The 23,687-nt window shown below is 38.2% G+C and overlaps 1 protein-coding gene across 4 annotated transcripts in view; it reads right to left on the bottom strand.

Annotated features, from left to right (window-relative positions):
* The window catches only part of COBL (cordon-bleu WH2 repeat protein), a 164,007-nt gene that overhangs the window by 32,406 nt on the left and 107,914 nt on the right, over nt 1-23,687 (bottom strand). For all 4 annotated transcript variants that reach the window (XM_082306391.1, XM_082306393.1, XM_082306392.1 and 1 more), the window contains one exon: nt 19,800-19,938. In XM_082306391.1, the coding sequence (XP_082162517.1) occupies nt 19,800-19,938 (139 nt within the window). The remainder of the gene's footprint in view (nt 1-19,799; nt 19,939-23,687) is intronic.

The following is a 23,687-nucleotide window of genomic DNA, read 5'->3' as shown; positions in this document are numbered from 1 at the left end:
GCTAATCACAGTTAATTTAGCTACCTAGACCTACTCTCCTATGGTTGAAAAATAAATGCAATGGGAACTGATTTAACCTGCCTTACCCATTTGAGGTAGTTAAGCACTTCCCTTGAGGTTAATCCTGTCTGCTGTTAGTTGATATCAGAACACAAAGGTATTGTAACTTTTACAAAAGCTTTTTTGGCAATGGCGTTTCCTACACCAAAGGCAATACAAGATAGGATCAAGCCAGGGAGCGGGAACTGAAGAGTATCCCTGTCCTTCCATTGTTTTTTCAATGTACAAGCGACTGCGAAGGTCTCTGCACTAATGTTTGATTTTCCTTTCAAATCTATGCTGAAAATTACTGTGAAGTCTCTCTCACAAAACAACACTAGGTAAGACTGTCTGCTGGCTCTTCAAAGACTCAGAGGAAACTACCACTTCAAGTAAATGTCTGCTACCCTCTCCCATTTCAGACTTTATTTTTACCACCTGCCAAACAAACAAAGAAAAATTTCTGAACTAATGCAATACAGATTTTCAGATGGGGAAAATTAACATATTGGACTTTATTATCCCCATTTCTTTCCCACAATCCTTTCTTCAAAGACTGAAAAAGCCTCTCTGACCTCTGCAAAGCCCATTTGACCTTGAATGCTGCTGCTATTGCTAAACTGCTTTTCACCCTCTCCTTTTTGGCACTCTCTTGAACGTACTAGTTCCTTGCTTTTATAAAAGCCTTGTTTCGAGGCACTGACAAGTCCATACCATAGCCAGTAACCAGCCTTCCTTATTCGAAGAGATCAGCTGTCACAAAAGCAACATGAAAAGCAAAATGCTCTTTGACAGGAAAAGGATCCTGTGTCAAAGTAGGTCTTTCCTTGATTAACGGGAGAACATTGCCACTTCGCTTGGAGAAGGACAGATTTTAAAAAATGAGTCAGTAGTGTGAGCTGTTCATTTCCTTTTATACACAATAAGGTATGATGGGGAGACTTTCACCACAGTTCCTCGTGTTCACAATCTGAAGTTAACAGCAAGCTAGAATGACTCACAAGGTGCCTTCCTGGCTCTAGCTGGTCCTTTACTTAGGTGTGAGGAGAGGGGCAGCATGCCTAATCCATGCAATTCACAAAGACTACGAACAAGCAGAGAATGTAGGTTAGAGGAGCAGGATAACATGGAAATATATTTAAGAGCATATAATAGATAGCTTCAGACTTGCACTTCATAAATCACCACGTGTAACACTAGTAACATGCCATGATCGATCACGGGGCTCTTTGGAGGCCTTTGTGGGAAAGGAAAATCTAGATCTAAAACCAGAGACTGCCCAATATAATGAGCCTGGTGAAGAAATAAACCACTCTCCACATTTTGCTGGGAATTATTAGTCTTAAGTGATAGATTTTGGCAATCCGCATCCTTTACAAAGGTGGTCGGCTTCCATTCAAGCACACCGCAGAACCTAAACAAATGGACTGTGAAGGTGATTTTCATGAGCCACCTTAGCGAACACACTCTATAAAATTGCCTAAAAACGTATGCGGTGTAACAATTAAAACCAGAAATGATTAGTGCAGCTACGCAATAAAACTATGTTTTATTAGGTGATTTTTAAGACCACAGAAAAAAGGCCATTTGCTCAACTTTTCTTTTTAAACTTCATCATCTTTCCCCCTCGTGCACTCTGTTTTATCAATTCATTCTCTTCCTTAGTTTTTCTGTTAACAGTTCCATAAACTCTCTACTACAGTTTCATATTTCTAGCATAATTCAGAGGAGAAAAACATAAAACACTTTTGCATTGTAATTATACTTTCCTTCCCCAGAGACTAGCTGCCAGCAAACTCAGCAAAGAGACAAAAAAACCCAACCCTAAACCAAACACACATCCATATACATATACACACACTTGTGGGATTTAAGAGCTCTTTCCGTAGTACAGAGACACCATTCCACTCACAGCTGTGTATTTATTTCTGATTAAAAGTGATTTAAAAGTTAGGAAGCGTGGAAGTGAACCAGGTCAATCTGTAATGAGCTATCTATTACTGAAGCCATTAGGTATTACACACATAAAAATAAAAAATTTTGAACAGTTGCTTTCTGCTTATGGGGACAAAATGTACTTGCCTTGGGCATATAAGCACTTCTATTGAGAACTGCTGCACAAATCAGAAAAAAATACTTTTAGTACCTTCTTAATAGTGCAGACTTACTAGGCAGTAATGGCAACAAATACTGGTTTTGCTTAATACCAATAGCTACGAGTGAACTCCAGGCTGGAGTGGTGGTTAACAAAATGGGATTACATCACTCCTGTAGATTTTTTTTCTTATCCATCCTCACAGCACCTCAGTCCATTCAGATCTGTGATGTCACTCTTCAGTTCCCCCATCAGCGCAGCCATCACTTTCCCTTACATCACCTTCTATCTTTGTATAGGATAGTATCTATAGTATCATCTGAAGTCAGACAGAGCCCTGAGAAAATTAAATGTTTCATGCACAAACCACCTGTCTAACTTACAATTAGGACGGCACAAAATAACTCCATTTAATTGGCCAAAACATGCTTCAGCCAAACCACCAATAACATAAATACCTTCACAGAAGATTTTCAGCAGCTAGCTCCAAATATAGATATGAAAATACTTTCATACACGTCTGTGCTATAAAGACACAAAGCTCTACTCTGACCTCCTTTGATGTACATTAAGCGGCTCCTCTTGGACCTCCTGATTAATGGAATACCTGCTTCCCGCTCCAAAGTTTGAACAACAACAGGCTTTTCAATATACTTTGGCTGGTGGTTTACTTTGGCAATTATATTTCTAGAAATATTTTAACCTAGAAAAGCATGCTTCTTTTCTGAGTTTAGTTATTATACATTTTACTTCACATTCACACTCGATTATTCTGCTATCGTATTTCTCATAGCTATTAAGACGTCCAATTATGTCAATAGAAGTATCTACCTGGACAGACGCTGCTTGGAGTACCTGGACACTTCTCATCACTAAGACGTTTTGCCTTCTGAAACTGCCCAGCGAAGAAAGAATTATTCTTGCAGAGAACACCACTGAGGACCAGAGTATGCCAAGTGTTTCCCTGAAGACCTTGTCCCATACCCTCCACAGGGGCATTGTGCCATTTTCAAAGGACATTTCCTAGGCACTCCGAAAACCGGGCTGCGGGGCTGGGATGAGGGCAAATCAAGGGCAGTGAGGCCAGGACAGTGCATGCCAAGCACACTCACTACCTAAAACACTGCCAGGCACCCTGGGGCTATGCTAGCAGCAAAGAGGCACAGACACTGCAGAAGCCCATAAAGGCAACTGGTTGTATGGAAGGATGGCAAGAGACAGACTTCTCTTCCAATAGCAGAGATATAGCCAAGAAATCACTGCATGGGGCAAGAATCAAATGCAGGGTATCATGAACTCCCCTTCAGGCTCTAGCCATGAGGTGATCATTTTCAGCAGTACACAGTGAAGCTCTCCCTGAGAGCCTAGAAAGGAGAGGAATATTGGACAGGTGGAGAACAAAGTGCTCACAGAAGAGCTCTGCTGTCATGCCACTGCTCCTCTTTGACAGCAGATGTACTAGATCAGATTATTTCAGACATAAGCAGAGATGGGAATACTTAAGTCAGAGCTGAATCTGGCCAGCTCTTTCATAGTCCTCTTGTGGAGTCAATTATCTCATCAATTGTGCTTTGCCCTGGGGCTCTCCTTCCCTATTAACTTGAAATACCAGGAGGAAGAAATGCAAACATGCAAGAGTGGTAACTGGATGTTATGCTCTGTACTGATTTGTGGATAGTAAAATGTTAATGGCAGTGTCATCTCTGGTGCTACAGTGAACAGTAGCCTGATGCAAGAAATGAACACCCACCTGGAATAAATTTTCCCCTTTCGTATTTTGTGCTGTTGGTATCAGATCCTGCTTCCACTTCAGCAGTTGGGTTTTGCCACTGACTTCAATGGGAGCAGGATCGGACCACTCACTGATTAAAATGCAAAGCTGCAGGTATCTCCTGCATGGGATGAATCCCCACAGGGAAAATTTGTCTGCATTTTTATTCATGTGAAGCATTTTAAGGCTTTCATTTACACAGTTCATTCAATAATAACGTGCATGCTGTATAATGGGGTACCTGATTAAGCACGCTTAAGTGCTTTGCTGGAGCAGGGCCATTTCTAGAATTTGAAGTTACACTACGATCATACCCTTAAAACAGACAAGCTAGTTTGGGGAATTTTTCACCTGAGTTAATGGGCTTAATTAGGATCAGCATAAAAGGTCATTTTTCCTACAGGAATTCTGGAAATGTCTAAGTTTCTTTCTCTTTAGCTTCAGTTCCTACAGAAATTAGGTTGAGAAGGTCACACTGTTGTAGGTTTATAAGTCTGACTATGAAACACTCCAGTAACTTTTAAACCAACTGCCAACTTCTCCCCAATTAGTCAGGAAGGATAACACTCTCAAATTCAGTTCCAGAAGTTTCATAAAGAGGTAGAATGACAGAGCAAGGAGACCTTCATATATGTGCTGACATAAAAGCTCATTCTCTATTATCTACCGGGGATACCTGAGGGAAGGATGCTATGAACAATAGCAAAGCTTCAACCCAGAGTGTGCTGGGTTTTAAATACCAGAACACTGAGTCATGAATGCAGAAGTCCAAAAGAAATGTTTAAGGAATTACTTGATGGGGTCTGAGGGAGGAGGAGAAGAAGAAAACAAAGAAGAAAAAAACCAGGAAAAATTCCCAAATCCTAACATCCATTTTGGTTTTGAAAAGCAAGAAGGTGAAGCTTCTGGGATTTTCTCCTCCATCTATTTCTTCCCTTTTTTATCCATTATATCTTTATTATCCCCTTTCTTTCCCCTTCTTATCCCTAACTAAAAAATAATGTAAAAAAAAAAAAGCACCTCTTTTTTTAAACTCCAAAGAACCAGTTAATTTTTTTCATAAAAACACGATACAAAGATCGTGTTCGGAAATTTTTTTAGCAGGTGTGAGTGGCCATTGTTCCACTTTGTACAGTACAGTAATGCTCAAACATTATCTTCATTCTCCTGATTGCTCAGAGTTTCAGCATGAGATTATAAAACTCTCCTCTCACCTTAGAGTGGCCCCTGTCAGACCCGCACAGAATCAAGCTGGTGCTTTGTTATTACTCTTCACATTACAACATGTAAGTTTAAAGACTTCTGTCTCCATTGCTTTCAGTCTGCTAATTTGCTCAGAGGCACTAATTTAACTCCGTGGAAAAACCGCAAGGAGTTTCCCTGTGCAAGGAGTTTTTGTCTAAAAAAAATGCAATCGATACATTGCCAGAGCCTTGTATTCTGAACAGTGGCATGTATTTAACATACCCTGAAAATGAAGAAAAGCCTTTTTAGTACAATCTGTGTCCTTTCTAAGAGCAGACTGAAGACAAACGATTTTATTTGAGGAACATCTGAATCCCATTGATTAGCTTGATGAATACAGAACAGGAAAGCTGCCAGGTACAGAGGAAGCTGGGCATGTCCACAAGGGAGTGGAGCAAACAAGAAAATTACAGTATATGCATGCTTCCTCTCCCCCACCCCCAATGTTTTCACTTGGAAAACTTGGACACCCAAACCTCTAAGTTTCTTTAACTGACTGGTCAGTTAATCAGCATATTGTTCTCATTTTCTGAAGGCAAGCAAAGAAGGGTTTTAAAAGTACAAAACCGTATTTTTAAATTATAAAAAAATCAATAAAATGTTCACATACGCTGTGTTTAATTGAAATAAGATTTCTTCTGTAAAAAAAAAAAAATCTTTCATCTTTTTGGGGAGAAAGCAGGATAAGTTTTACCTGGTAAAAAAGAATCCTGTCACTCCTGAGCATTAATTTAACATGTCTGAGAGACTGGGAGTACCCAAAAACCATTAGCAGTCCACCGTGAGGCTTTCTGTATAGCAAGTCAAGTATAAGAGTCTGTTTAGCTTCCAAAATGCTCCATCTCTTACGAGTAAAAGTCAAGTAAAGAAAGTTCTTATCTTGAACTTAAAGCCAGTAGATTAGTTTTTCTTACAGTCTTTATAATTCTCATATAATTCTTTGTAACTCTTATAATTTAAGAATTATAAGAATTCTTAAATTCTTACACTCAAGTCTTTACTGTTACACCTACAGACACACCTTATAAATATAGCTGGTTGCATGTTTTCTCTCGGTTAAGAAAAAAATGTTGAAAATATTTTTCCATTACTTTTCATGTTTTTACAAACTGAAAAAATATTTTCCTCTTTAGTTTTTAACTTCTTGTAAAGTGAAAATATTGAGGAAAGAAACAATCAGGGGAGAGAAAAGGAAAATACTAACCTACATGATTTAAAAATCAGATATCAATGATAATTTTCATTAGAGGCTTGAAGTGAAAAGAATAGTTGTTTTGTTTGTTTGCTCTAACAAGTAAGCAGATACTCCCCTACCAGTCCTTCACTGTTTATGGGAGGCTACCATATATTTGGCAACTTTACTTTCACCTTTTAATCACAATAGTCTTGAAAAAAAAATTGTCAGTCATAGTCCTCCTTTCTCATTCTTTCCTCGGTTTTCTTTTGTTTTAGGTCTTTGTCCTCCATTACACCCCACCTTTGCTTATGGTACAGTAGGTTGGAAAGTAATTATTTTACCCATGCCAGGAACCAATTATGGAATCCACAAAAGGAGCTGACAAAAGAGACTCTGTCTCTGCTCTCCGCCTTTTGCTCTCTCAGGCCCTAAAACTCAGAAGTGAATGTGCATGGCCAGAATTCTCAATTTCTTAGAAGAAAGCAGGGAGGCATTTTAGTCAGTGTTTACTGACTTAGAAGTGGTAATAGGAAAAGCTGAGTATGAGCATCTCTAAGGATGGACAAGCACTTTGGTATGGGTATTATCACCTACCTGGAACAGAGAATACCAGAATTTTCAACAGTTTGCTTTCTGTAGCTTTCTGTGCATTGCCTGCATTTGAATCAGTGGGATCTTGCACGACAAATTTCAATGCCATTTCAAATACCAACCTTCTAGTTTGATTTGGCCCATACATAATGTGCAGATCAAGCATAACTTCAAATTCATACACAGGATTAAAGTTCTCACACACATACACTCACACCACTTGCGTGCATTTGGCTGGACACAGCTGTTTAGTCCAGCCTGTTACTGATGAGGCATAAGTCTCTCTGCTTGTATGGGTGTGATGATTTCTTCATATTCCACTGTTCAAGTACAACAGAGTACATTTAAGATGCCAGTCAGATATTAAAGATACAGCTCACAGAGTTAAACTGCTCTTATTTGACTAAGGAAGAGGAAAACAGGGAATTTGGTTTCACTTAGAATAAACATTCACAGTTTATCCACAGACCACTTGGAGTGCAGAGCTGGGCTGCAAGGGAATTAGAAGAGAAATGTCTTTACATTTAGTCAGGATGGGAAACGTGAAGCTAAAGTTTATTCCACACTCTATGAAATAGGTAAATAACCAGTTAAAAACCTAAATATCAGGAAATGAGACTACAAAGACTATTTGATTCACTGGAGTCCAGTCCCATACTTAATGTAACCAGAAAATATTTTGTTATATTCAAAGGAATTGTGCTCCCTTACTGTAGGACTGACTTCTGGCTCAAAGTCTGCAAAATCACAGGTATTATTTCCAATACCGTGGCAGGCAGCAGAGTGAACATGTAAGGGAATACAAAATACCCCCTTTCCAACTGGTGTTACCTTTACTCAGGACTGAGTCTCCTTCTTCAGAACTTTCTCAAGGCACGAGAAAATGAAGCAGATCTGGTGACCCAAATTTACAATTTTCTTATTAGAACTGAACAGGAAAAAAAAAAAACTTTCATGTTCAAGGAACATTCAAGGGATATAAAGGACTCAGTAGCTGATAACCATTCAGTATGTTATCAACTTCTAAAGTAGTTCTTTCTTGCTGCTGGCCTTGATCCTTTCAATGGTCATTTACCACTTGAAGTCAAAGCATCACAGAAGAATATGCAATAAACAAGGAATAAAGCAGCCGATTCTTGCATAGAAAAATAGAAGACCACTTTCCCCCTTCTCCACCTCAGGAAAAATCAGCAGTTTATTATGTGTAAGCTTTTCTGGATAAAGAAAGAATTCATTATGTCACTTTTTGTTCTGTCAACTTCTTATGAATTTTAACAGTGGACTTCTCTAGCCATACAGGTGCTATACAGAAGCCTATCTGCGTACTATACATGAGATATCTGAAAAAGAAGTGTGTAAACAGTGACAGCAAGTTTGTCTCACTGTCCTTGAGGGGGGAGTTCATAGTTTTGCAATGACATTAGAACACAACATGGCTGTAATTTCGGAGGGATGGAATAAGTTACATTCTGTCTTCTAAAATAACATGTATTTTAGTATGGAAAGTTAAATGGTGCCTACTGCATGTACTAAATATATATTGAGAGTCATGGTAGTGACTGGAAGCCAAGTTCGGAAGACAGAACTGCTCTCTTATATACACACACACGGCCCAACTCTCACAAAGAGGCACTTTTATACTGGGATGGAACAATAAAGAGGGCTTAAAGTGGCTGTAAACATAAATGATGAGCGTATGAGAATCATGACCACAGAGTTAACTTTACAAATGCAGAATACAGGGACAGATGATGGGCATATGATAGATTGCATGACCATATGTTTAATAAATAAATGCATCATAGGCCTTTGCAATTCATCATACAATTTGGACTGAATGATCTCTCTACCAGTCACTCTCCCTTGGCACTTCTTTGAGCAATCTACATGCCACGGACAGCGTTAAATAGTTCCAGTTAAAAATGAACAAAAAGAGAAATATTTCCTTTTTCCAATCATATATTTAGAATATTCTCTCCATATTTTACCTGCCCAGAATAAGTTTCAGTTCTGGAGCAGCAGCACATTTTCTAAAGATAAAAATGGAATGAGTTCAAAGTTTAGTATTCTACAGCCCTGTCACTGGAAGAGAAAGTGAGAAAGACAACCTTCATTTCAATCCTCAAAGATTTCAATCCTAAGGAAAAAAAAGAAAGCACTACATGTAGAAAAGACATTTAAGGACGTTTGGAGAGTCTCTGAATCCTAGATTTTAGTCTCTGAATGACTCAATTGCTGGTAATGAAGTCATTTGTCTGTGAAAGAGGATGGATACTAAAACAATCTGCTCATGCTTTTAAAATGCTAAAACTCAAGCTGATAAGCCTGTCTAGCAGAACATATCTTTCTGTATTGGCACTAAACCTGACCTACTCCTATGCACTTGTTCTTAAGCACATACACCAGCTATATGCACTAATTTCCACACCTTGAACACAGCTGCCATAAATATACAGGCAATATCTACGCAATATAATAGCCAACCCAACATGCCACCACCCTTTGCAAGAATGCCTACAGTAAAAGTTTGAGCTTATGTCTGGAAGATGCCATCACAGTGGCGTCACCTGCAAATATGATTTTATCTTTATTTTCCTATTTGTGATGAAACTGATTTAAAAAAAAACAGAAAGAAAATATTTTTCTTTTTAATTGCTGAACAAAACAACTCAGTAAACTAGGTTTAATTTACGGCATTCTTAAAGAACTGAAAATCTTTGTACAAATGTGGTATCTATTAGCTTAAAATTAATCTTTAGCATTATTCTTACTTAGTACCTACTGCAGCTATGTGACAACATCGGCTCCCTCTGGTGGTCAACATGAAAAAAGTTTTCTATGGCCATTCAGTAAAATCTGCGCACCAGGAAGCTTAATCTGTTTCTAATCCCCTGGATTTCGTAGGGGTTGAGCACATTCATCATGTATCAGAACGGGTTTAATCATAAATTATACATCTGTCCTTATTTCCTAAGAACACTGAATGTCACTGACACTGCAGTCGTAATACTGGAATTTGTTTTGATTTATGAACTATCTACGCATTTAGTTGTCCGCCTGAAAGGGCTCAATAATATTTTCCAATTTTTGGGGGTTTTTTGTTTATTTGTTTTCCACCCCAGATATCTCACCATGAAGGACAGTATCTGAGCAATGCTGTGTGGCAGTGAAGAAAAATCCTGAGTATATTAAATGTGTTTCTTACTAACCCTGGTAAGAGCATTTTGGTGAAAAATTGTAGTATAGTAGTCAATTTGTTATCAACTTCTGCACGCCATTCTCATTACACTTTTAATGTCTCCATGGTTAAAACAAAAGGAGTAAAACCAACCCAATGTCCTTTCACATCACTGCTAACCTAAGACTCCGTCAAACTGACCTAAACTGACATTTCTTCCTCTCATCGAAAACGACAGAAAAACTCTCATTCTCTTCCGGCAGGCAAATTGAGGTGACGTTAGAAATCCTGGGTCGAAGCCTGAAACAAGCAGGGATTCCCTGACCGTACCTCGGCGCTGAGCTGCTGCTTGTGAACCAAACTTCCGGCGAGTTCACATGCCCATAATCACACTTTGCTTAAACACTTTACCCCCTTGCACACACACAATTAATGAATTAACAGTTGTGAAACCGAGTATCTATGCAATTACATGGAATAGATTTGGATTTAATGAGAGTCACTGAAAGTTCTTTCCCACACTGTGTATAGTAATGGGAGGTTTTAAACATGCTAATGTTATAGTATAATTTCTTATAATTAAGACGACTTCTTGTAAAGATGCAGCAATTTTTCTTCTTTAAGTTCTGTTTAATACTATATATGTACCTTGCACTTATGAAATTGTAAGAAACAAAGGATATGAGCTAGCATAAGCAAGGAATTTTTTTTTTTTAAATTCGGAAAGGCAGAGCTGGCTAGCTTAAACAGGTCATTAAAATATTTTACATAGGAATTTCACAGAAAATGTGAATTCCCACAAATGTATTTTTAGAGGCAAATTTTCCATTTTAATAAAAAAAAAGTAAATTAAGGATGAGGAATGAACTTTTTGAGTTTTCACCTAGAGCTTTTAAAAGTTTGAGCAGACCACCTGAAAAGAGACAGCTTTTAACAGCAAACTTGTCAGCTATGTGGAGAGGGGTCATAGCTGTATTCCTTCAAAGCAAGGCAACTTTTTTATTTAAAATGTGATTTTGTTGAAAACTTGAGCCTACTTTAAGCTAAACTGCTGTCAATGCAAAGAACTGCTTTTACAATACACTGTACTTCTACATTGTACTCAATATAAAAAATTTTGTTTCACCGCTTCATTATTCCATTTTTATACTAGTCTGAACTCCATGGGGCATGTAACTCTGTGGAGTTATAAACAGGATGTAAATAGAGTAATGAGAATGGGTAAATTAGGTTCTTAATCTTCACATTGTGAACACCTACTAGATTTTTTTTTTAAGAGAAGACTTACAATTAAACCATTGTCCTGTCTTAAGAAGCTATTACAAAGTACCTGGCAGCACAGAGAGTTCAATTCTACTCCACTTTTATTAGAAGACCCTTAGGGTATTAAGTATACTTTCTGAAGCATCACTTAAAACTTATTAACTACATGTCATATTTGTATTAAAAACTGTCAAAACCCTTTTTAATCATGTTTCACATTATCTGTAGGAATGCTTTGCTTTCTTATTCTCCATTTTGCCTACCTGGAAAGGATTCAAGACGAACATGATTATTTGCTTGAGGGTAAAACAATAATTTTTCATCATTTAAATTAGAGTTATGTATTGCAACTCACTCATTTAAATAACATAAATGTCTTAAATCACAGTACATGTGAGGTCAGAATAGTTCTGGGTGTGTGCACCATTGCAACTCATAAAACCTATGTTTATAGTTCAGAACGATTAAAAATACATGCCTCATGGGCCGTTCACATGAAGAATTTTCTTCAGCGCAAAGAAGTTTTTGGTAAGTACAATCCTATAGCTGATATTTTAATTATAACTCACTGACTATTCCTAGTACAACCATAAAAAGGAGACTTGTGGAACGAGATTTATCTTGAGCAAACAGTGTTTGCATCTTTTGTTACAGAAATAGAACACACACCTTGATCTGCACAGGATGTCTCCAGCATCAAGATAAAATTACTCATGCTAAGCATCAGGATGAAAGCAGATGTAAAGCCTATGAATTAGTGCATTTGGTACTGGTTCTTAGTATTTCTTTTAGGCACCCTATAGATCCAACAGATCTTTTTTTCTTGGCAGCTTGATTGATAGCCAAGATATAGAAACAATCTTGCACTTCAACTTGACTAGGCCATGCACAGTTCTAGTTTTGTTCCAAAGGAACAAAACATATGCAATGAAGGAAAAATAGAATATATTACAGAATGTAAAATGTTATACCTAGGCTAACAGAAAAAAAAAGGAAAAATGTTTTTAGGAATTTTTCATTAAATCTTTAGACAGTATTGAAAGTAAGACACCCCGTCCCAAAAACGCCCTCTTTGAAACACCAAATCAAATTAAACCATGGCTGAAAATAAAGAGAATTGTTTGAAAAAGAACAGACGAATATACGGATAATCTTTCTGAGGCTGATATATAGATTTATATAACACAGCATTCAGTTCTGGAGCATACATCTCACAAATGAGTATGAACCACAGCCAAAAATAATCAATAGTAATTAAAAGAGTATGTGCGAGTTCAAAAAGAAAGGAAGCCAAAATCTCAGTCAGAAAAAAAGGTTCTTTTCCAGCAGGGGAGGAAGGAAGGCAACAGAAGAATCAGGGTAGCAGAGGCAACAGGAGGTTCAGAGGTATGAAGGTCATAGGAAGAGGCAAGGTCTGTCAGACGCGCTTGGTATATGAAGGGAATGATGCACAACAGTAAACTGTTGGGGGAAAAGAGTAAAAGGATAAAATCATAAATATTGCGTAGGTCAGACAGCAGAACGGCTAGCATGCTCAGTAACATTAAAGAATCAGATGTCCAAAGGACGTGTAGGTACGGGGGCACATGTATTACAATTCGGAGTCCCACAGATGCTCTGAGACTAACTCCTTGGGTTCATGTATAAGCTAACTCAATCCCAGCAGCACAATACCTACTGATATGCAGCATGTCTAGGAATTCTGCTTTACTTGGCCTGAATTTTAATTCTCCAAGGTAGATGATGTTGGAGATTCAACTTCATTCGTTAACCTCAGATCAGGCTGGATGAGTAAGAGGAGTGATGGTAGTATAAGCCTCCTAAGTCACACTTGCAAATTTTCTTGCTTTAAAGACTATCTTTAAGAAAGAAAAGGCTGGGTCACTTGACAGATTTCTTCTGAGGCAGCGCATTATGACAGGCCAGAAAAATTCCCTAGTCAGCAGCCTGCAGTTCTCAATTAATTTAGAACCACATGTAAGAAAATGTAGTTTCCTCTCTGTGAGTTTCTCTACCTATTTTTCCTTCAAGTTAACAAAGTCCAGCCCTTAGAGATTACCCTAATGATTGTGAAAGACTAGATATAGAAGATGACTGAAGAAATATGACCAAATTGCTTCTGAAACTGTCACAGCTTTTGTCAAGTGGCTTGTATAACTTGTTAATATATCAATGATATAATGAAAAACATTAAAAATTAGATATGGGGACAAGGCTCCTTTCTGTTCTCCTTGTTCCTTAAAATTAACCTGGTATTATCCATCAACTAGTAGTATACATGTCATCTACACAAAATAACTGGGAAATGCTTATACCCACTCCATCATCCCTTTCAAACTTTCTGGTTAAGTGATGATTGATTACTTTGATCTACAGTTAAAAACAAAGACACATTCAAATAATGATTTCACTTCTTTAAAGACAGAACACTTTCAGAAATTTAAAAATCCGCCAGTTGTCAAGCCCTTAGCCAGTGCGAACCCTGAGTTCATTAGTACTTTATCCAGGGTCAGAGTGAAGAATTTAACTTCAGGATCTCACTCTACAAGAAGGTGAATTGTTTATTCTTTTTCAAACAGCTTTTAATTTCTTACTGCATTTCTTAATGATAGTTCATAACAAGCCAAATAAAGGGCTAATCATGGAGGTTCACAGGAATATTGCGTTTATTCTAGTGACCTAGTTGAAAACATTTCAAGGCAGCACGTTTTAGTTGCTCATCTAGGTGCAGCAATGTTTCAATATGTGCATTCTGTACCTGAGGTAAAGTAGCACAGAGCTTACTATTGACTCATTTATTGGGAACTTCAAAAGCTATGTGACATAACCAAACGCCACACAACAGAGGTGACAATCTCCATTTCTGCATTTGCAAAGCGCAGTCAATCTTAGAATCACAGGCCATGAACAATCTGATTAGTAAGATAAGGAAGGAGAAAGGATCCCATAAGCATATCATTTTAGACATGCACACAACATGCAGCTAAGGGTCTACCCGAGCAAAAGTTAAGAGGAAAGGTCATGTAATGAGAATAAAAAGATTAAAGAGCAAAAACTGTGAGGAACAATTGTACTCTTGTTTGTGGAAGAGATTCTTACCATTAGAGTCAGAAAAGCCCAAGTATCTTACTAAAGGCCCTATTCATGAATGACTTACACTCCACATAAGTTTCGAAAACTCCGTGAAGAGCGATTACCACCATCCTCTACGAAATGAAAATTCCTCAACATGGGTTTCCCAGAGCACAATGGGACAGCTGTGTTTGCTGGAAAGGAATGAGGGGTGGGGCTCAGTGCCCCACAGACAGTGGCAGATCATAAGGAACAAGAATTTAAACTCCACATGATCACAGAATTTTAATTTCTGAATGGGAATCTCATCTTGTGAAAGACAAACTGCTCGTGACAGTCACCCACTCAGCACAAGAAGGCCACAATCCTCATCAGAGAAAGCTGTTTCGAGAGTGATTTCAGAACAAATATGCCTTTCATCAGTAGCTGGCATCAGTAGCTTATCCTCCTTCCCACCTTGTTCTATGAGAAAACACATTTACTGAGGTCAGAGTTCGGAAGATTGAAAATTTTGTTGTTCTTTGAATCTACTGCCAAAGTCCTATTTGCACTGCTTGAGGCATTCTCAGGCAATAAAAAACATCATTGCAAAACTCTGTTCTTACACTGTTCAATCGCTGCAGTATCTAAGCACCTCTCTGAATGGCATTAGGCAATATAATTAGCATCTGTCATACGTGCTGCTTTCTCTCATGGGTACATCTATACACGTTTCTCTTGTGTAAATCTATACACTTATCTGTATCTAGGTACAGCACAGCATAATTATAAAGCTTGTCTCTCTCCAACACTGATGCTTTAAGTCTAAAATAAGTACCTGCTAAGCAGTATTGTTTTGCTCTCAGTAAACTGAGGATAATAAAAGCTCATGTTATGTTTCCATGTATGAGCTTAATCAAATCCTTTTGGCTGGGATATTGTGTTTGTTTAAGAGCAAATGATCAGGCTGATAAAATCAGAGCTGCATTGATTAAAGAATATTTGATCACCAAGTTAGATCAGGAAAGCATTGCCAAATAACAGTGGTAGAAACTCAAACGAGGCAGAAATATTAATGCAAAGAAGGCCACAACAGATTTTTAATAAAGAAAACATTGTAGGCAAGCTGATGGTATCTAACAAAAAAAAGATTTTAAGTATGATATTATTTCTGTGCATATGCTGGTAAAAATGAATTAGGGTTAATCCTCAATGAGATTCACGTTTTCTCTTCATATGGTTCTCCTTAATTTCCTTCTCTCCTCCCCAATAAAAATTGTCAATCTGTATTTCCTCAGCGCAGATTTGACAAAGAATTCTTTAGATTTAGTTGGTATCCAACAGCAACCACACCAACATTAACGTATCAGAGTAACTGCTACCTGAAGAATAATTTTGGTAAAGAAAATGTCCTGGAAAAAGATGTTTTGTCAAATTAGCAGCTAATGGAGATATTTCTCTATCCCATGGTTGGGAGACACCCTCCTAACCTTCAAAGGAAGCGTGTCCATGAGATGCCATAACGTGCAGAGCTTTCCTGCCTTTACAGGATCTACATGGGTGTGCAGGGCAAGCCCAGAGGGAACATAATACATGGTCAAAGACTTGGATTGTGTACAAAGATTTAAAGACAGTCAATGGATAATCACGAAAACGTAGCACGAAAACATGCTTTTCACAAATACACAAGGATGTGGAAAATATTGTATTTCTTTGTCTGGTAACTGTTATGCCTCAAGGGGAAGAGCACGCAAAGGACTATCCAGAGATGGCAAGGAAGATGTAGCCATTAGGACGGGAAGGTCTTTAACAATACCCAGCTCCTGTAAATGGTTTTATTTTCCTAAGGGAGACACCCTGTAGTTTTCAACCTAGACTGACAGACCTACTGACTCTCAAAGGAATTCATCTCTGGAGAGACAGAAAAAATGTTAGTAGAGAAAACCAAACATGGAGAATTAATACAAGACAACAGATTTTTGCTTCCAGCTGCACAAAGTCACATGGTTTGATGGTTGTTTTTTTTAAATGCTTCCATACAATGGCCAGGTATCATCTGCAAAACTGTCTCCAAACAAATGCTTTGTTTACTTTATATTAATTAGTTACACTGCATTGGGCATTTTAAAAGACAACAAGCTGGAAAAAAAGGGAAAAAACAGACATGTATGTCTAGAGAGCAGAGAGGAAAGTCTGGAAAAGCTACCTCTGAGAGTAACCATCAAAAGAGTGGAAATGCAAATACATATATTATGAAACATACGTTTAGGTACCAGCTCTGTTGGTGCTGTAACATCTGCTTCTCTGTAACAGACTGTTGGATCCACAATGTCTCTGTCAGGAGGAGGGTAAGGTGGGGGTGGGGGGATGACTAACTGGGGTGGACCACGATTGGTGCCTCTAGGAGGCTTTTGTGGCACCTGTCGTCCATCACCTACAGGGGGATCAATTGACTAGTTACTTCATTGTCAAGATAATGATCGCTCTGTTTATTGTTATTTGTTAAACACACACTGATTTTCCCTTACCCACATCCAAAGTCTCTCTGGATCTAATTCTGCTCTTATTTACCCCCAAATAATTAAGGGAGAAGGAAAAGCTAGGTCTCTCTTAAACCAACAGCAATGGCACCAGAATTGGGCCCAGTACATATGTGTACATCACAGCTAACAGTTAAAGTCACCAGTTTTGGCAGACATAAGGAAGGAGAAAAAAAAAAAGTTTAATAAAAAAAAATTGAAAAAAGCTATGTAAGGAAATGTGAAAAATGTGTTTTATTTTTATCTTCTTAAGTGCCAAACTGCCTACATTTGTTGACCTCTAGGATACTTTACGTGACTATTTTCTTGACTCTTTGAGAGAAAGAAGAAGATGCCTCAGGTCAGTATTTTGAAGTAAGTATGTTGACAGGTTTTTCTTTTCTTTTTCTGAGTAGTTTTTTATTACTTTGACATTGTGGAGAAGCAGATGATTAAGTCATTTTTTTGCAAAACAGTGTTTTAAGCCATGAAAGGAAATGCTCATAACTTTGGCTGGTGGCTTATTTCAATACTATGTACAGTAACTAAATAAATACATGCACCTTTGCACTACACTCTATTAACCATTTGCAACGTTAAAAAGCTGCTGCCAGTTTGTGGTATACAGACCTAGAGCTAATTGCAATTTTGAAAGTCCTTAGAGGCTGAAAGTGCACTGTGGAACCATGACTACCTGCTTGTTCTGCCCTCATACCCTGCCTCAAGCATCTGCTGTGGGCATTGCTGAAGACAGATGCTGGCAGACAGAGCTCTGGTCTGATCCATTCTGATCATTCTTATACTCTTAGGCTCATGCTCTGGTGCTGCTGAGAAGGGAATTAGCACCAAGAGGGAAGAAAAAAGATTAAACCATTTTGATTTTCTACTTAGGAGTCACGAGCTTCCAGAGATTCAAGACACAGTTTAATGCTGGCAAATGAGCAGACCCTTTTTTACTGCTTTGAGAAAACTGGGCACGATACTTCGGGGTCAGAATAAGTGATTCAGTATTGAATACTGAAACGAATTTGCCAGTTTGAGAATATTTTTGATAGGATTTTTGCTTTGATTCATGTGGCTAACTTGGGAGATACATAGGTAGCTTTAATCCTTTTTCCATCATGCGGCTGCCTGTTTCTTGCAGCACGTTTTTCCCCTCACTACAGTCTTGCTTTTTTCACAGTTTTTCTCTCTTGCTTTCAGAGCCATCTGTGCTTTCTCATCATTTTCTTGCAAGGGCCCTGAAGAGAGGCTGTTTTACCAACCTTCTCTTGCTGTAGCATTTTTTCTTGTTAATGAACGCATTCATTCAAGAAAGTAGCAGAAAATGAAAAGCACTGAAGATAGGGCTACTGTGGGACGAGTTCTTTGTCAGTGTAAATTAATAAGGCTCCATTAAAGTAAACGATACTACAGAATCCTATGTCAGCAGAGTCCGGCCAGCAAGCACTTATGTACAGAGTACTGAACGGACTAGAAGTGGCTCTGCTGTGCTTCATTTCATCTGTAACATTCTGAGCACTGATAGAAAATAAAATGAAGACTTACAAAAAGTTAAAGCACCAAATGTCATCAATAAGTGACCAGCAGTAGGGCAAAGCATGAGGAGCGACAGACTGGGACACCTGCAATGGTTAAAAGTAAGCCAATTTGCTGAAAACTCCTGTGTTATATGCCACAGCGTTAATGTTCCCCTTAGAGGGTTTAAATGAGAGATGTCAATGGAGTCGAACATGCCACAAGATAATGGACTCCTGCTGCTACATAAATGCTGAGGCATTAAATGTGAAGCGTTTATTGAAAATAAATGTTGGAACAAAGCCAAGAGGTTTCTTTCTAAACTGCGAGGCATTTGTAATGTAAGCAATTATGTATGACAGGATGTCATATCTGTATGTCTTAGGCACTTTATGAAACATGAGGTCAAAGGCACGAACTGAAGTGCACTGAGTGCATTATGGCACTTGAAGAATGATTCTCTTAATGTACTGAAAAAAGACTTCCAATATGTGGGGTTATTATCTCATATCTTTACCCATCATAAAATCACTTTGTTTGCTAAAAGCATAATCTTGGGGTCCTCACTCGGGCAAAGCTCCCACCGACCTGAATAAGCTATCAGTCAGACAATGACAGAGGTCCGGGAGAATGGTTTTTAGTCTTCCTGCATGACAGCAAATGTGGTGTCACATACAGCTGAAGACCAGAGTTTCTTCTGTTGTCTCCAGCTATGCACGGCATTCCTTTGAGAGCACCAGTTCTCTTCTTCTACTGATTAGCTAAAGACTCGGCAGAGATTGATTTATAATAAAACTGAGGACTAAATTCAAAAGAAAAACCTCACTGAATACAGCCAGTTGATGTCAAACTGTTGGAGGACTACAGGAAAAGAAAATGTCTTCAGGCTTTAGGAATATGAAGAGAGACTGAACCAGCTTGACTGTACTTCAGTTCTAGCAGAACCCCATGGCTTCAGATGCATGCAGTATTGCCTGGCCTATCTCCATTTACTAGCATTTCCATTTACTATTTCTCTATTTCCATTTACTAGCAAAACCACCGTGACCTTAAAGGCACAGTATAGGCCCAGGGCTAGTGCTTTTGCACATCTAGTTTGTACCAAACATTCAAATCACCTGATGAGTGCTATCTACCTTTTACTACCCTGTGGTACTTTGAATGGTGGCATTAAAAAAAGAGATAATATACAAACACTTATTTCCAGACTTTCATTCTGCAGAGAAATGCGTTTTTTTCCCCAAGCTACAAAAGCTCCCAAACTCACAGCATAACGAAATTATGGAAACTTCAAACAGCGAGCATTGAAAGCACATGCACGGGATTACACAGGAAAAAAGAACACCTCTCACCCATTGTGCTCTTCCTCTTGTCTTCCCTCTCTTCTGTCCTGTTTGGCATGGCAGGAGTGGGGGGAGCAGATGCAGTTGGTGGAAGAGGGGCACGCCTCTTCTTTTTCTGCAAATCATTTAGGGATGCTCCTTGTGAAATCTAGCAAAGTTGAAAAACAGGCACAGTAAAGGACATGTTTTGTTGGTGTTGTAAATTGCCAGTAACAAAATAAAATGTGATTCTCATACGACCTAATTTCTCAGCACAGAATATTTATAATGAGTATTTATAGTGACAACAGGAAATTGAAAAGACAGATCAGAAGAGGTGTAGTAATATTGCATTCAGAGAAGGAAAGGGACAAGAACTGCAGATGAATGTCACAGCAGAAATACCAGTCTGGTAGACATCTGATGTTTTTGGTAAAAGGGAACTAGAGAGCCCAACACTCAGCAATGCACAGTACGACACTATGTGTGTTGTTAAGCGTAATCTTGTTTTTCCATTGGTTTCTTCAGACCTTAAATTATGGTTAAATACTCCAATCGGTGTGTACGAATAAATTCTCTCTCATTTTTTTTATTTTCCTCTCAAATTCTTGTTTAAGGACTTCTGAGAGAAGAATCAGAATTGAAAGTTTGCTTGCATGATGATATGAGATCATACTGTACTCTATGTCTACTGGACTTCACAGACATACTTTTGAAGACCTGTAACACCTCGGCTTCCAATAATTGCAACATGCTGGTTGGCAAGCGAAGACTTCATTACTGTTTACACTGCTTTTAAAAATACGAAAAATTTTATTACAAGTGACTTGCGTTTCACTGGGTTGCATAATATTTTCTGTACCTTGTGAAACTCAGCTCTACTTCCTTTTTCCGGAAAAATAATAATAATAAAAACAAAAGCATGTAGGAAAACCATTGAATTTTTGTATCTGAAAGGTACTGACAACATTAGACAGAACCAGGCTTAGCTGAGGCAGAGGGTAATGGGAGCTGCCCACTCATGGCATGCTGTTGGCATTCCTCAGTCTTCACATGCGTCACTTCACTGCTCTGTCCGTCCTGATACTCCCCATAGCTGAAGATATCTAATATACAGAACTGCCTGGTGGTTTTCTAATATTTCAAAGGCCTAAACAATAATAATAATCTTTCCTTTAATCCAGAGGATTAATGAACCCTTAAAATACATTTGTTGTGGAAGATTTCATTAAACAAATAGTAGCTTCACACTGCTCAAAGCTATTATCAGAGTTCAGAGGAAAGGCACTCATTTAGATGTGTCCTTTCCTACGCTGAGTGAAAACTCTGAGAATAAATGAATTTTACAAAGAATAGGACATGAACAGAGCTTCCCTTACTTATCCTTCCTTTCTAAAAGCACTCAGGAGGGTCTTAGGTTATAAAACACAAACATTCAGTTCCCACCTTTCAGGAGAATGCTTTAACCACTGTGCCACATGACATTTGGACACTCTCCACCCCTTCTTGGAGAACCTGTATCCTGCATGTGGAGAAACTTGGTAGTAACCGCACTGGACACAGAGCATGTTAAGCAGAATGAGCCACAGCTTTGTAGCAAATGTTTCTGTAAGATGGAGGGGATGGAGGGTGGGAAATAAAGGTGTCCTGGTCTTGCTTCCTACTACCATGGATTATTTCTGCATTTTACATTAAATGTCCACTGGATACAGTGCATGACTAAAGCCAGTGAGGCCAATCTAGATAAAGCTGGGCATAGTAAATGGGCAAGAATGTTAATAGTAACTAGCGATTTTGCAGACTTCAATTTTGGTCACCAAACTTCATGGCGTTTGAGAAATTAAAGTTATACCCAGAAAAAAGCACCAGGCCAAATGTTCAGGAACAGATACAGCAAAATTTTAGAGCTCCATTGAAGATCTTTTGCCCCAAGTTATGGTGTTACTCCATATTAAGATGGAGCACCTCTCCTGATGAAGAAACTGCCTGCCAGTGGTTAGGAACTGACTGCAGTTGACTGAAGTTGAATCCCACCCCCTTGCCCCCACAACTCTTTCAGAACCAGAATGCCCAATATTGAGCTAACCATGGGAAACTCTGTTCAGTGAAGCAGACTCATCAGGCTTTGGTTTACACAGAAGGAATTACATGGAGGACAGCTACCTAATGTTTCATTCTTCTCCATGTCTATTTGGGGCAATTGGCAAATAGGCACTTGGGAAAAAAAATAAATCACATTTTCTGCACTGCATTTTAAATAACTAAAGACGTGAGCATTTAATACTGTATCTTGATTCTTCAGGATACTACCTTACAAAAAAGAAAAAATTATCAAAATGGGGACTTCGATTAATCTGACTACAAAGTCTCCAAAACTCAGTAGGTATGGAGAACTTGAATCATATGGGAGACAGACAGCGTTTGAACTTCCCCAACACTTCACAAGCACAAGCCACAACTTTTGCAGTTATTTAATGACATTTTGCAGGTTCCACATTCACTCCTTTCTCTCCAGACAGACAGGTCATTTTATCTGAGGACAAAAAGTGGATGGACTGGTGATTTGAAAATTAAGTCTAGGAAATCTTGAGGATCAAGGCAAAAAGTAAGGAAATGTGTGCTTCCACTTGAAATGATGGAGATCACTAATCACCCTTCCCCCCAAGTACCAGATGAGTGAAGGAATCTTAGTTTGGTATAGTCAAATTCCTCAAAGATACATTGCGGCTTTACGAAGAAAAAAAAGAACCTTGTTAGAAGCCAGCTTATGTTTTTCAGCTCTATGCATTCTTATTTAGTTGAATCTTCTGAGAAACATTAGATAGATGTATGGATGAACACACTGCTACAGCTAAGGAAAAGGCTAGAAAATAGCTAGTGCACAACTGGAATAATGCAAGTTTGGTCAAATACACACATAAAAATGCTTTTATTATACTGTCAGCTAAGTGCAGTATACTTCACAAACACCATAAAGAAGACAAAAAGCTTGTTTAAAGTCAGCAACACTACAATGTATATAAGAAGTGTCTAGCTCAAGAACAAGTCATAAAAATTGTTAAAAGTAGTTCTTTAATGTCAACCTCAGTAAACATAGCTACGAGGCTAAACATAAATGGAAAAGAAACACAAAGAACATTCTGTTTCTTTCTTGCAATTGTGTATACCAAAACAATAGAACTTGAAAATAATTTGTTATGGCTGGCTGCTTCTTTTATAAAGAAATCAAGCCTTAACAACATTATCTGAAGTAATTTCCCATTCAAACTTTGTTACAGGAGCCCCTCTCTGAGCCTAACAGAGTATTTCCTAGTCTTAGCGCTTGTGCTTCACCTATGTAGCATTTTTAACTAAAAGAAATTATTAGGTCAGATTCTGTTATGCAATGAATATGTAATTTTTAAAGATGTTAACAAGTGTTCTATGACTATCATTAATACCATCAACTGAGCTAGAGATGAATAAAGTGGTCCAAAAGGACATAAGTCTGACAAATAGTGTCACTTCTGTTCCCATATTGATAGACCATGTATGATGCAAAAAAACAATTTTCCATTAAATTCATGTCATGACTCACATGCTGTTTGAAAAATACTTCCAATATTGCAGACAAAATATCTGAGGAATGTGCTGAATGTGTTTTCTTTCTGTGAAAGCTCAACATCTTTATTAAAATTTGAGGGCTTTAGGTAAGATTTTAGAATATTTTTAGACTATAACAACAATATCATGGGGAGGTTATGTGTCAAAATTGTGTGAAAAAGAATCCTACAAGGCTAATGCCTGAACTTTTCAATCAGTAGCATTTAACAGTCACCTTACTTGCAAAAGGTCTGTGGATACTCTAAGAGTGGATGTGTAAATTGAGTTTGAGTTTCCTTGTGCATAACAATCTAGTATTTTCTTTGGGTTAGGTTG

This window comes from Platalea leucorodia, assembly GCF_965183815.1.
Source record: "Platalea leucorodia genome assembly, chromosome: 1".
Lineage (NCBI taxonomy): Eukaryota > Metazoa > Chordata > Aves > Pelecaniformes > Threskiornithidae > Platalea > Platalea leucorodia.
The sequence above is the reverse complement of the archived record's forward strand: the minus strand, read 5'-3'. Positions and strand labels throughout refer to the sequence as shown.